Source organism: Cryptomeria japonica, chromosome 10, assembly GCF_030272615.1.
Source record: "Cryptomeria japonica chromosome 10, Sugi_1.0, whole genome shotgun sequence".
In the NCBI taxonomy this organism is placed as follows: Eukaryota; Viridiplantae; Streptophyta; class Pinopsida; order Cupressales; family Cupressaceae; genus Cryptomeria; species Cryptomeria japonica.
In genome coordinates, this window is record NC_081414.1 from 619,615,126 (window position 1) to 619,630,846 (window position 15,721).

The following is a 15,721-nucleotide window of genomic DNA, read 5'->3' on the forward strand; positions in this document are numbered from 1 at the left end:
TTTTTTATTTTTTACTTTTACATGTCACAAAAATTCAAGATAGTTGAAAAATCAAGCAATGGCACCAAGAATATAGCAGGAAATTCTTTATATGCACACATGATCATCCATATAACTGTTGAGATAGATATGTAGTGTAACAATTCAAATGTAACAAAGAAAAAGTGATCATAGCAGAACACACTACACAAATAAGCTACAAAGATCATCATTATATTGATTACCCTTAACGGTCTGTCTTATATCTTTCTATCATATGTAAAATAAAAACTACAAGACGTAAAAGTGTATTACTCCTCTTCATGACATGCCATACAACCATAAATAATTTCTATTAATCATCAAGACTATATGCAACCTTAGGAGTCCATACTACATTTCAAAAATGTAGACAAATGGGAACGGAGGAGGACGAATACTTATTGATTATATCGTCTCAACAAAATTGCCCATGAAAATGGAAATATACAATGACACGATCTACATGTTATAATTTCATGAGAAATCACCAAAAATTTGGTGCTTGATATATACTCTATTTTACATGGCCGACGTTTTATCTTTGGTCCTCTCTAACTATACCCGTACTTGGCTTTTTTAAGGGTACTCACAGTAAACAAAATTTTATGCAAAAAATGGAAGCGGATTTTCTGTGATTTCTGCCCAATAGAAAGAAAGTTTTGAAAAGTTTTCTCAATATGGAAACACAACCTGCAATAGCAAATCCACATAAGAAAATTAGTTTTCTACGAACAAAAAAAAATCTCATGCGCATACACAATCTTCCATATCGTCAAACAATCAATTTATTCCTACGCATTTGCCATTTTTGTCTCCATCTACAGTTCCTTTACTATTGAAAACAAACAAGATCGACAACATCAAGAAAAATTTGATATCCACAATGGTCAAGTAAAGCACAAATAACCAGTTAATTAGGAAAATAATAGAACTCAACCATTCATAATGGAAATATAACTTTGCTGTAACAAAAGTGTCTTGAAAGTTTACACCAGAATCGGAAGCCACAAGTGATACTGGTTGCTGAAAACATACAGCACAAAAAGAAACCTTTTTGCTTTTTGCACCAAGGAAAAAAATTAAAAAGTTTCTGCAACTGTGTTACAATCCAAGTTGGTCTGATTAGTCTATCAATTGTATACAGGTTTGTTCCTTGCTAGAGATGGTTGCTTCAAAGTTTAAGATTTAAGAGTATTGTATGACTTTACATTTGGTGCGCTGTGTGAAGATCAGTTATTAGAATTCTATCACAACTTCAAATTATCATGACACAGTTTTGAATTTCCTAGAGTTTGTCAGAAAATAATTTTACATTTTGTAATAAAGTCGCTTCACTGATTTAGTGATGTCAGCAACTAAAATGTTTAGTTAGTGTTGTGTTATGTTGTCAAAATGATTTGTGTAGTGTTTTGAGAAGACTTTTGAAAAGCCATATTATGATATATGAGTAATCATTTCCAATAAATTTATCATTATTATTTAATATTATTAGCTCTGCTATTATAGATTAATATCTTTCAACTTTTTATTCTTCTATTTTTCAACATGCTATCAAAGGAGGTAAAGGTAATGAAAGGAGAATGAACAAAATTTTGCTCCAAGATATTGTAATTGCTAATGCATGTGACTCCCTGTTTCAGATTGATATTTGATTTTGATCAAGAAGGTAGTGAATTGTGTCTACGTTAATTAATATTATAGTGCAGATCAAATAAGGATTATTTGCTGAAATACTCTCTAGTTCAGCTAGACATTGCAAACAGTCAAAACTAAGAACACTTCCACTGCAGCAAGCAATGAAGTGTACAGGATGTATCATCTATGGCAAATCATGTTAATGCATGCAGCTAGGTGTTTGAGGTGTCACGTCATCAAATTCAAATCTATTCATGCTATGAAATGATAAATAGTATTTGCTGCATAAAAGACAATCTCCTGCTTTTTTATTGTTGCTTTACTGCAAGTAACTTCGAACTTTCCATTCACTCATGCACGTGGGCAACATGATTGGACCCATGGTTGAAGAAAAATGTCAGGCTGTTAGCATTGGAGAACAATCCAACTAGAATCGGAGAATAGGAAACATTATAAAGAAATGAAGTTTTCACGCTTTATAAAGGGCTTGCAGGGTACTCGGGAAAAACCTTGCACAAGGGCATGAGAAACTTGGCCCAAAAAACTCAACAAATTTACTTTAAAAAAACGTAGAATAGGAAAAAAATAGTGAGTACTTAGCAACTCACGAAGTTTGCAAACCATGTTAATACATGCCTCTCCATCACTGCATACCTTAACTAATGACTAAACCTCCTGGTCCTGTTTTCTATGTCAAATTGCAAAACTTGGGGATTAAATATATGATTTAGTGTGTACGTTTATAGAAACATAATAAGTTGCATGTGTTGCGGTGTGCATTGTCCTTCCTTTATTTCTTTCTTCATTCTTGATCCATTACCAATTTTATAATATGTTGAGTCAATTTTAGCATGCTAAGTACTTTACAATGCTTTTTTTAGCGTTTAGGTGTAACCAGGCAGGAATCAAGAAACGATATTAAACACAAGACTAGGTTCATATGAGTTGCTCATACATCCTTTTGGTCTGAGTTACTGGGTCCAACATTTTCAGCCTATGTATTTGATAGGTTGAGTTCAAATTCAAATATGAGTTCAGGATGGCCCTATGATTGAGCCTAGGCACCCTAAGTCCCCTATGGGTGAAGAGCAAGGCAATGGTTATGGAAATGGTGCAGGTGAAGATGACAGCTACAGTACAGCATCAATGGCTACAGTAAAGGCACTAAATACACTATAGAAAACACCATCAACAGTGCAGGCTATGATGGACAATGTTTGGGCAATGGCAATGATTATGGCTAAAGTGACTGATACAATTTGAACAAAGGCCATGGCTATGGATAGGGTGCAAAATTTGCTTGTTGGAAATGTTGTCCTCATTGATGTCAAAGGGGAATTAATATCAAAGCGAATTGTCATTGATTTCAAAGATGTTGTAAAAAGTGGATCAATCTAGAAGTTTTATGCAAAGAAGAATTAAATAAAAATGGGATATATTTATTGTATGTAAAGTCAAAATTTTATCCTTACTAGGGCCGACAGATATTGCATCTTTTTAGCACCCAACTTATGGCATTCAAATTGGGTAATTCATCAAACTTTTATGTGGGCCGACCTTGCATGGAAGATCGCACTCCTTGGGTGAAATAAAATAAACTATCTCACATTTGGCCGACCTCTTTGGGAGTCACCTATTTTGCGCGGAGGGGGTATATTGGAAGGTATATATGCAAGATAAGCTCATGGCATAAGATGCATGCAATTAACAAAATAACTTTCAGATTTAGAGCATAAGTATATTCTCCATCAGCAGATTATAGCAGGCCTTTCAAGAAATTTCATACCAGACTTTTAGAGGTGATTTATAGCAGATTTGGAGCAAAGCTAAGAACAAATTTGGAGAAGACCTAAGAGCAGATTTGTAGCAGATTTATCGCAGATTTAATGAAGTAGAGTCTCATGCTTTGAAGAAGCAATATCAAGAAGACAAAAGCTTTGTTGTTTTAGAGGTTGGTGCCTCAATAAAAAAGAGTGGTGTCTCTTGTTGGGTTGGTGCTCGGAAGTTGGGATTGGTGTCTCCAATGGGTTGGTGCCTCCAAAGTTTGTAAGAGAATTTTATATAAGCAATTTTTTGCTGTGGTTTTCTCCCAAAAGGGTTTCCACGTAAAGATTGTGTTCTTAATTGTTGATGTTGTGTGATTGATATTATTGTGATTATTATTTGGAAAAGTTAAAGATTACCTTAGAAATTTTTGAGAAGTAAAATATTACCTTACACTGATTCAACCACCCATCCCCCCCCCGCTTCCCCCCCAACCTTAGTATAAGAGTGTGCTCATCAATTGGTATCAAAGCTGGTTACTCAAGTATAGCCTAATCGCTAAAAGATAGATCTCAAAGAGCACACATGGGCAGTCAAGAAGGATTCTCCTCAAACAAGGCTACATAGTTAGATGGAACAAACTATACCTTCTAGAGCATAAGGATGCACACTTACCTAATGGCTCTTGGATTTGAGATTTAGAAATCAATAGTGGATGGTTATATTGCTCTGAATCCTCCACCAAGGGATCAAGCTGGAAAGAGGGCTAGTGAAAATAATGCAAAAGCTATGAATGCAATTTTGTGTGGTCTATCAAAATCGCAATTTGTCGAAGTAATGCATTGTAACTCGGCCAAGGAAATTTGAGATAAACTAAAGTACATCTATGAAGGAGACAATAACGTGAAGAAAGCTAAGATTCAAACACATGGAAGACAATTTGAGAGTTTGAAAATGAAGGACGAAGAAATTATTGCTACCTATCTGCTTCACATGGATGAAATTGGTGAGACAGTTGAAGACAGAATGATTATGCAAAAAGTATTGATGTCTCTTCTTTAAGATTTGATGCTAAAGTTTCTACTATTGAAGAGATAAAGATTGACTCATTTTGTGAGGATGCTAAAGAAAGGATCTGGCAAGTATAAAGGTAAGTTGCCTTTTAAATGTTTTAATCGTAGAAAACTACGACATTTTGCTGCAAAATGTTCATATGAAAATAAAAGTAGTGATGATGAGGAAAAGCATAACATGAAAGATAGAAAACATCATAAGAATAAAAAACTACAAAAGGGGCAAAAATGAGAAAAAAAAGAGTTCTCACAAATACAAAAAAGCCTCTATTCAAAAGAGGAAAGTAGTTCATCCATAGAGAGTTTCTCAACTAGCAATAGAGAAGAGACTCTATTCATGAAAATAGAAACAAAAGATATCTTGAAAAATGAAGATGGAACTCATTAAGGGATGCAACGTCAAGATTCGTTCACATGAAGAGAGAAGACTTCAGAAGAATGCATAAGGAGTCACAATGAAGAGCATCATGGCACCAAGTTTATCAAACATGAAAAATGAACATCAGGACTTCAAGGCTAGGAGGGAGCTAGCATACGCACTACACTCTTCAAACATTGTAATACAAAGGGGAGACAAGTTCAAAGATCTTTAAGATGAGAGTTCAAAGAGGAAAAACATAAGACAATCTTAAATTCCCCCCAGAAACCCAAGAATCAAGGCTAGTACAACAATGTAGATACTTCCTACGTCATACACACGGATGATCAAGCATGAACAACATGGAGGACTTCAAGTCAAGAGTAGGAGAGTCAAAAGAAAGCATCATCAGGATGAAGTGCATCTCAAGGGGAAAATTCCCAAGTTATGAAAAGATTGAAATGTGAATGTGATCAAGATGAATGATAGTTTCAGAAGAGTTAATCAAAGTTAGAAAACTTGATCATATACAAATGATGCAATTTGGGAATATGCCCCAGAACCTTCATCACATTGAGCAACTAGATAATGTTGAGTATCAAGAGATATTGCTCAACCACAAACATTTCTTCAATATGATCTACAATGCAAGATGAGTTGGTGCCTAGTCATAATCAATTATTCAAGTAGTGCCACATCAAGACGTCCAAGTTCGTTGAACCTGATTCATCCAAGGAGGGAGCAAGTGACACATGGCACTACATCAGAAATTGTTTCATGTACCTAGCCTCAATTACTATTGGTGCACGCTTAAGGATGGACATGTGTCCAATTTATTGTAATTTTATCATTGGTTGAAGCAAGTTAATTAACTAACCCTAATTAGGGCTTTTTTGTGTAATCTCGACCGTTGATCTTGAATCAAACTGAACCATTCAAATGTAATGAGACCTCTATTTAAGGCTCAAATCTCTCATTAGTAAAGGTTAATAGGCAATAGTTAGTAGTTGATCAATAGATGATAGTTAGTAATTAGTAGCAGTATAGAAGGAAGAAACGAGATTGTTGCCAAAGCTTGTTGTAATAAACATACTTTCATCATTGAAGTTATGGTGGATTTTGCGTGCTATTCCAACATGTTGCATTGTCTCTACTTCTCATAGTTTAGATGTGTTAGATTAATCGATGTAATGTCCCCTCTAGGATTATTAGTCTTTATGACACAATTGCTCCAAATTCTTAAACTTGCTAAAGATTATAATATCAAATTATAGCATGAATTATATAATCAATAGTATGAATCAATGAATGTCACTTGCTTTTTCTATTATAATCAATATAATGAATGCTAAGTGAATAATATGTCTATAAACTTTCCCTTTCACCTATATTGATAAGGGATGCAGAATGAATGTCCAATATGGCAATATAACTATGCAATGAGATATAATGGTATTGCTTATAGCAATACGAATTGTTGTCTCCGGTATAACTCTTATCACATGCAATGTTTGATCCTTAATTATCGCTTATAGCGATATGGTTGCTGTTTCTAATGCAATCTTTCAATCCATGCAATCAATTTTTGCTTATTGCTTATAGCAATAATTGTTGTGACTGATATGCTGATATATATATATATATGCAATTCTGAAATGCTGCCATGTTTGATATGAATTTTTAAGCTTCTTATGTTTCCAAACTCTCATTTTCAAGCTTTAAAAATGAGGGTTTGGAAACACAAGCTTAAAAATGAGATTTTGGAGACACAATATACATGAAAATCTATTTTTTAGTCTTGTGTTTCCAAATTCTAATTTTTAAGCTTGTTATGTTTCCAAACTCTAATTTTTTAGATTTAAAAATGAGGATTTGGAAACACAAGCTTAAAAATGAGATTTTCGAAATACAATAAGCTTAAAAATCTCATTTTTTATGCTTACAACATAGGAGTTGTCTCCTGATATGAAACGATTTATCTGTGCTCCCGATAATGTGCCTACGGCATTAACTCTTTAAGAGCGATCCAAACTGGATTATAAACAAAATATAAAATTCCACTACACCTTTAATATGTGATGGAAGGTTGAGACGGTGAGGAGTTGTGCCCCAATGTCTGGAGATAATTTTTTTCCTAATTGTGTCCTCTTATAAATATCTAATCACATTCTTAGTAGTGATTGTTACCAAAATAATTGGGTTCCTTAATGGATTGCATGGTAAGGTATTATTCTCTGATGATAAGTGGTTGTCATCGTGTTTCATCTACTAAGCATGGTCACAGCAATCTTAGTTGTTAATGACTAGATACGAATCACAGGCAGATTATTATTTGTTTGTCACTGATCAAGGTGCTAAAGTTCTTCCGGATCTGACCATCATCCTAAGGATGTTGGTTTGAAGATCTCTTAATGACATACTGATGTGTATATACTATGCCGACAGACTTGTGATCTTGCATACATAGACCAGATGTACATAATTTTGGATTCATCTCTGATGCACATTTGTTACCACTGATAACATTTAATTGTTTTCTGGATCTGCTCAGCTACTTCATGGACAGCTATATGTTTACCTTCTAATGATGTGCATCATAGTTGTCTTGGTGATGGTTTTGGGGTAACTCCTTGCATGCATGGAATTATGCATCTATCATTGGTTAAGTTGATCATATGTGATCAAGGTAATCAATGGTAGGGTCACAGCCTCACATGGTGAGAGAATTGATAGTGAGATCATTATCACAAGAACCTAGGTGCTTGCAAGTCTTTATTCCTTGATGGTTGGATAATACGTTGAACTCTTATTTGTCTTTATCCCTTATTGAAACAAGATGATCTTTTTAATGTTTGCTTGATGATGAAGATGTAACCATAAGTTTTCTTGAAGATGATCATCATTTGGAATCAATCTCTTATTCCTCCTAAGGTAACTAGGAAACCATCTTATTTATAAAACCTCACTGTTTCCTAACATCTTATGCTTTCAGTCATGTATTCTAACTATTAATCTACTATATGACTACTCTTGCTAACTTCTAACTAATGGAAGTTACTATCAAGGCTGCCACCCTTAATCATTTTATTGTTACTATGACTAGGTTGTTGATCGGTACATCACAATGGAAGATATTATTGTTGATGAATGGTGAAACCTAATGTTCATACCATTTGGAGTTTGTTGATTGCAAATTGCAGTGTGTGGTTAGACTAAACTTGATTAAAAGCTTAGCTTCAATTGCTATATGCTCATTGTTCGTAATGTTGGTGTGTATAGGTGATATGATTCGCTTATCCCTAGGAGATTATACCATCTTTGTGTAGTTGTTTCCTCATGGCAAAGCAAAACTTGGTTTGGTTACACCAATTCAACAATCATTTCTTACATGGTTAGGAGTAGCATAGACTTTCTAAACCCTTACCTCCTTTTATCTTTATTTTCCAATTCAATTAAGTTAGTATAGAGTCCATGTTCCAGTGGTGTTCATAAACATAAGTCCCCTTGTGATTCCAGCAATATCACATCATACATCACTGAGTCTATCCCAAGCATTAAGTTGATTGTTTGCATTGTAACCCTTGGAGTTGCCTTATTTGATCACATCGTCTTAGCATATGAGCTTTCTTTGTTCAAGAGAGGATAGAATACTTAGTATTTTATTCTATGTTTGAGGTGTCCTAAAAAACACATCAACAGATACCATGGCAAAACAGAGGAAAATACAAAAGTATGGAAAAAGAAGCAGGATGTATTGTCCCACCCAGTTCTGCACTAAATTTTTTGCACTCTCTTTTGACATTTCTAAGTTCAGTTTTCAGACATGTTGTCAAACAATATGCATTCCATTGATATGTAACATTAACTAGTTGGACTGAAATCCCAGCTTGCTGTTAATTTGTTTGATTGTTTGTATATTTTATTTTACAACATGATATGATGCTCATGGAATTAAAGAACATAAAATTGCATAGGAATTACCACCAAGGAAAGCACCATAAATCATCAAAGAGAAAATTACAAGTAGATGATTTTCTAACCTCATATATTCAGCTGAAGATGAACAGTCAGAAACATTATACAACTGAGATCCTTCATTTGCTGATGCAAAATAATCATTTAATTGAACACAATGAATTACCAGTCAGACATATAGCATCATAATCTTGGCCCCAAACTCTCATCGTTCACATATCCAAAATCTGCAATATCTGCTCCAAACTTGAACAGCAAAGCAACCAGTACTGAAGCTAGATCAGACTTAGATATAAGCCCTCTGATCACCTCCATGATTTACACTAAACTTAATCACTGCTCTCGAGGTGAACGGCAATGCTGCAATATTCATTGCCACTTAATAGATGATATTCCTGCCCAAGGATGACACAGCTTGCACATATATTAGTTGGCATTTCAAATGCCAATCTTTAGTTCATAAGCTTTAGCTAATATCTCCACATCGCCTTGTTTCCTTCTGCAATTTGTCCTCTAACGTCTTTATCTCCAGTCAGTCAAGTGTACATGAAAAGATGATGCAGCTAGTTCAAATAAACCCAGTTTTGTATGCCAATAACATTCCCTTATTCTCCCAACTGCAACATTTTTCCAGCTCCACATATTGGTCTATTTTAGCATTCACCCAGCTGAAGAATTAAATGAAGTTCACACCCAACCAACAAATGGAAACTTCAAAAATTGATTACATGAGTATATTTAAAATTCCACAAATCTCCCCTTTATTTAAAAAGACCAACACACACCACCAACCTCCTAAATTGATTACATAGTATTTCAGTAATCTTCTTCTCAAGGTTTCATCCTTCATCCTCTTTGTCCCGTTCAAACTACCAACTGGTTACTCTTTGCAGATCCGGCTTCAAAGTTTTCTTTGTCCTTCTCATCCGATACTTACTGTACGGACTAGTTGTTTGCTTGGTCAGCAAGGTCTTCATTTACTTCATTGGGGAGTGGTAGTTGTCTAGCAATCTCCTCCCACTCACTCCATGACAACATGTTGTGCGTTCTTCACCAGATTCTTTTTGTCTCTCCCCACTATGACTTCTACTGACACTTCTACTTTTACTTCTTGCTCGACTTTGCGATTCCTCGACGATTCTCCACAACCACCGTTGTCATTCACTTTTCTCTTTAAGCTAGAGAAATCTTCTCACCAATCCCTCTCCCTTTTCTCGACTGCTTGCAGTACGTACTTTGTCCTTGTTTCGCCACAAGGCCATTAATTGTCGGAGGTACGACGTCTACCTATGTCGCGTTCTTCTTCCTCCCTGGCAGTTTTGTTGTTACCGTTATAGCAAATTTTGTGAAAAGATTACAATAGTTTGATGAAAAGAATGAGGGGTCGGTGCCTCTAGTGATTTGGTGCTCACGAATACAATGAGGGTTTGGCACCTCTAATGGGAAAGTTCTCATGAATTGAATGAGGGGTTGGTGCCTCTAGTAGGTTGAGCCTACAAACTTTATAGAAGAAGGTTTTATATAAAAACATTAATTTGTTGTGGTTTTCTCCCATTAGGGTTTCCATGTATATCTTGTGTTCTATGATAGTTAGATCTCACGTGAATGTTAATATGCTTTGACATTAAGTTATATGCTTATGATATTAAGTTGAAAAAGTAAAAGTCTGTCCCTTTACTAATTTAACAAAGTATTAGAGTATGGTTTGTCAGAATTAATAGAAGTATATTTTAAAGAAACATCCCCTCAAGAGATGCGATTTACAAATATATTCAAGGGATGCGATTTGTTAAACATTGCATAAGTCACAGGGTATCATTGGTGAAAACATAAGTGTCCCTAGGGAATCAACTCTCTTGGGAAAGATATATAAGAGAGGTTATTTTACTAGACAATGACTATATAGAGAGTGAAGTCTAGTCGACATAAAATGCCTATTAATTAATTGTATTGGGTTGTCACTCTCGAGTAGTTAGGTGTCGATTGGTTGACGGCAGTGTACCTCTCGGCAACTGTCGGGTCCTTTAAATATATTGTATATCGCCAAAGAAGAGAGTACGGTATAGTCAAGTCAATTGTAATCCTTGGCCTACCATCTCTAGTCTTCTTCTCTGTAATAATTGCATGTGCAAATAAAGATACATTTTACTAGCATGTTTCGTATGCATTGTCATGTACATTACTATTTCCTATATTTAATTTATCAGTTGTACCAGTAAACATTTTGGCGTCGTTGCCTTAAAAGAAATAGGGTCAGCCTTGAGTGATTCATGTCGTAGACCCCATTAAAGGTGAGAAGAGGCCATACGGTGGTCAAGACCAAGCGATTAGGTGATCCACCGACCCTCAATCGGAGGGAGCACAAGGACAAGTCAGAGCTTGGAAGTACCTGGAGTGTTGGGATGCTGGAGGTGGACGTGTAGAGGACGCGTGTGTGTCTGAGAGTGCAAGGAAATCACCAGAAGGTGGTGGTCGGAATAGTCCACCCAGGTCCAACACCCCTAGAAGTACTCGGAGTGTTGGGAACACTGAAGGTGGATGTGTAGATGATGTTGGCGTGGCCAAGAGTGCAAGGAAAGCATCGGAATGTAGCGGTCGAAATAGTCCACCTAGGTCCGACACACAAGGCGAATACATACGGTACCTTCCGAGTGAAAACAATGATGAACACTCAAGGGAAGCAGAAACTCCCGAAGTTCACAGGGGATGGATCAAAGGACCCCGGACGCCATTGCAAGACATGTATAACGATATGGGAGGAAAACGGCCAAGATGACAAGCAATACTGGCTAAAGGAATTTCCCACCACCCTTTGGGGGATTGCCATTGATTGGTACACAGACCTCGATGCTAAGAACAAGGCAAGATGGACTAATCTAAAGAAGGCGTTGGAGGAGTAGTTCAAACTATTGAGAGATGACAACGAGATTGTAGCAGAAATCTATAATACCAAGCAGGGCATAAATGAGAGTGTATGCACTTAAAATCGTAGGCTCGAAGAACTGTTGAACAAGATGGAGAACCAGCCAGCTGATAGGTTGAAGAAGAGGTGGTTCACCGAGGGATTGATTCCTTCGCTGCACAAGAAGATGAAAGTAGTGCCTCTGTCCTCGTACGTCGATGCCTACAATTGAGAAATGGACATCGAGAGTGAAAACGAAACATCCTCCCAAGGAAAGAGGAAGATCGATGACAAGAGCACCAAAGGTAGCAGTGATGAGGAATCCAAAACCGTACAGGCCCTTCGACGGGATATGTTGAGAATGATGAAAGAATTAAAGGCCGAGAAAGGAACCAGTAAAGAAAGTAATGAATTATGGTGTATGGAGTGTAAAATTGAGGGGCACACAAAAGGTAATTGTCCTAAAAAAGATGTTTTGTGAGATTTGTTAGGTGATGGGTCATTCAATAAAGGAGTGTCCATATAATTTGAAGACTAGAAATATGTAGGTACTCTTAAGACAAGGGGAGTCTAGCCCATCGAAACCACAAAATGTATCGCCAGGTGGTTATGGATATCAACAAGGGCGAAATCAAATAAAATACGACTCTAAAGGACGTCCTATCATACAGTGTCGGCAATGTAGTGAATGGGGAAACTTTGCGAGAGACTGCCAGAACAAGAAAGACAAAGTACAACTATTGTGCAAATGGTGTAGACCCGTGAATCATGAAGACATCAAGTGCCCAAAGCAGAAGGGTATTAATATGCTAGATGTGGCCGAACAAGGGGAGGCAATGCTAGCAATCACGAGAGCACAGACAAAGGGGATGTATTCGAACTCTTGTATGAAAGAAGAACGATTTTGAGAAGGTAGAGCCAAAGTAGAACAAGTGCTGGCAAAGGAACGAGTAACCTCCAATGGAACTGCAGGTACATCATTGCGAGAGTCAGAGAAGAACAAAGTCCGACAGATACTACAGACAACCATACCCATCAAGGTGGTAGACCATCTTTAAACTGTGCAGCAACTGAGAATGGCAATTGCCAACACAGTCAATACGACACAGCCATCCAGAAACAATGTAAGCCACACGAGGAACTGATGGGAAAACCACCACCCAAAGGGAATGAGTCCAAGGATCCAATGTTGCTGACAGTGAGCATAGGGAGGAAGTCGACAGTCGTCAAGATGGAAATAATGGGGAAGAAGTTAACAAACACCATTGTCGATGCAGGCTCGAGAGTAAACGTATTGCCAGAAGACACTTGGAAATGTCTGGGGAAGTCGACACTCTGGTCGCGAACCTTCCACTTGGTAGGTGCCGACCAGCATGGCATCGAACCGTTGGGAACATTGATGGCACGAAAAAGTAATGATTGGGACACAACAATTTTCCTTGGACTTTGTAGTCATGCGGTTACAGAAGAAGGCGTACAATGCACTCCTCGGGAGGGGATGGTTGATTACTACCAAGGCGAATCATAACTAGAAGCAGAACACACTCTCGATTGAGAGTGATGGGAGTAAGTATGTCATCGAACTAAGGAATCAGGCGGTGAGTAAAGAACTGGCATCCTCCGACTCAAAGTCTAAGGGTGGAGAGTTAGGTATGGTCGAAGGGAGGAAAGGCATGAAACCTAACGATGAAGGGGTGCTCAAACTAGAAGACTTCTCTGAAGATGAGACGAGTTCCCTAAATGGATTATTTCACTGGCAGATGGAGGACTACGAAGTCTTCCACCCCGAGTGCAACATGCTACAGATTGGCCAAATAAAGAAAGTGCAAAATCCGTACATGGGCCCTCATATGGGCTAAAGTAGTATTGGGGAACCCTACAGGGTTGAGGAAAGACCACACACGAGCTATGTACAAGAACTGTACAAAGGGGGGAAGTAAATTCGAAGGAACCGTACGAGTTGAATTGGAACGCCAAGACATCCAGACAGTAAGTTTGAACACACAAGACAAACTGCCTGGAGAGAGAAAGTGCCTACATGGAGAATGGCCAAAAGGTGGAAGTCTATATGATCAAGAGGTGGAAGTCTGTATGGACAACAATGTAGGAATTCGTACGACGTACGGAAGAAAGTCGAAGGGGTTGGAAATTCGTAGTGTAACCAAAATCCATACGGTGAACACAGTGAAGGGAGTCTGCAAAATTCGTACGGTGAAGGGAATCTCGAGCCGTACGAATCACGTCCGTACTCACGTCACAGGCCATACACCGTATGACAAAGGAGCATGAAGCAAGGCAAACCATATGGGTGAAAATCGTACGAGTGAATTAGCATACCGTACGGCGGGAGAAGCAAGTCGTATGATTTCTCACCCACATAGAGACCTGTTGACGTGTATTTTGTACACAATCATACACAGAATAAAATACCATTAGGCATCTTATCCTCTCTTGAGAAAATAGTCTCTAACTGCTGAAGATCTGCAAAAAGGATCAGTTAGGTGGACTCCAAGGTTCTTTTAGTGGGGTCTCCACGTGTGGACAAGCTTTTTTAGTGGTATGATGTGATTTGCTGTTTCCTTCAAGGCTTCTTACGGATTCAATAGTTCGAAGGTTTTACTAATCTAAAAGGAACTTTCAAAAAAAAAAAAAAAAAAGGAAAAAAGGACAGGGTTTGAGTAAATCTAATCTAGTCTAATCCTATGAACGACTTAGCATGAATGAGATTTGGCAAGACTCAACCAATTTCAATTTTGCCATAAGATAACAACTCAACTGAAATTAGTGCGATCTTCTAAGGTAATAATGGTGTTCAATGCATCAAAGACCAAGGACACTACTACGAAGGTACATATCCTAGATGCGAAAATGCTTGAAGATTAAGGACTCAAAACGTTTTCCAGTCGACCACGCAAGGCGTTCCTACAATCAGCAAGAAGCTAGTGGTTTGGATAGCGAATCCTACCAAATATCAAACCTCACACTTAGCCTTTCAAATTAACAAACTACTTTGATTGAGCGTGATTCAAGTACATCCAACAACCATGAAGATAACTCAAGAAACTTGCAACAAAACACCATAACTTCAATATTTTATTGATTTCCAAGTCATCATATACAACAATTGCTTGAACTTCTCTCTTCAAGACTCAATCTTGCTATAAAATAAAAATTGCTTACAACTCTAAATCTCTCAACTCTATTCTCTATTTTCTATTGACTATTCTATTTCTTCTCTGAACTTGTCCTTCAATGCCTCAAATGTGTCGGTGGCATCATCTAAAGTCTGCTCTGCTGTGGATGGTCCTAACTCAATAGTCTGTATATGATAGTCCTCCGCTAGGATTTCACCCTCATATTTGTCTGCTGCCGGGGTAGCTATCTGCAGTTTTCTAGATCCAGTCTCATCTCGAATCATCTTGGACATCTTTGTAGCCTTCTTCTTCTCTGTTGTCATATGTGAACGTCCAACAAGGCTCTCTAGATCGATTTCACTGTCCTCGTCCTCAATTACGATCACCTTAGTCAATCTTTCCTTCAACCAATCTGGGATATTTGATCTTGTCTCTTGAACTTGAATTTCTTTGTGTACTACTTCTTCTTGTCTGGGAGGAGATGTTACTTCATTATCATTATCTAAATCATAGTCTTGGAGAGATCCATCGGATGAAACATGCTGTGCCTGTTCTTCCCCCTGCCTGTCATTCTGTACCATCGATTCCATGGATTCTTCCACTCGAACTGTTCTATCTTCTGACCTGGAAGAAGTACCTGGTGTTTGATCTTTGTTAGCACCTTGCTTTTTCTTGGAAGGCTCTTTCTTTTCTGATCTTTCCTTTCTCTTTGAACCTCTCGAATGGAGATTGCCCTCACTGGCACATCGAAGGTTACCTTCACCTGAATTCCTAGGATTAGGATTGCCTTCACTAACACTGGCTCCACCTTCGGCTGGCTTTTCTTCCAAAGTAAAAGACATGGCTATGCCTTGTTCTC

General features: G+C 37.5%; 1 protein-coding gene across 2 annotated transcripts in view; it reads right to left on the reverse strand.

Moving 5' to 3' along the window:
* Nucleotides 1-315: 315 nt before the first annotated feature.
* LOC131029981 (cysteine synthase, chloroplastic/chromoplastic) overlaps nt 316-15,721 on the reverse strand; it is a 219,795-nt gene continuing 204,389 nt past the window's right edge. For both annotated transcript variants that reach the window (XM_057960665.2, XM_059213320.1), the window contains one exon: nt 316-711. In XM_057960665.2, the coding sequence (XP_057816648.1) occupies nt 694-711 (18 nt within the window). In that variant the 3' untranslated portion in view covers nt 316-693. The remainder of the gene's footprint in view (nt 712-15,721) is intronic.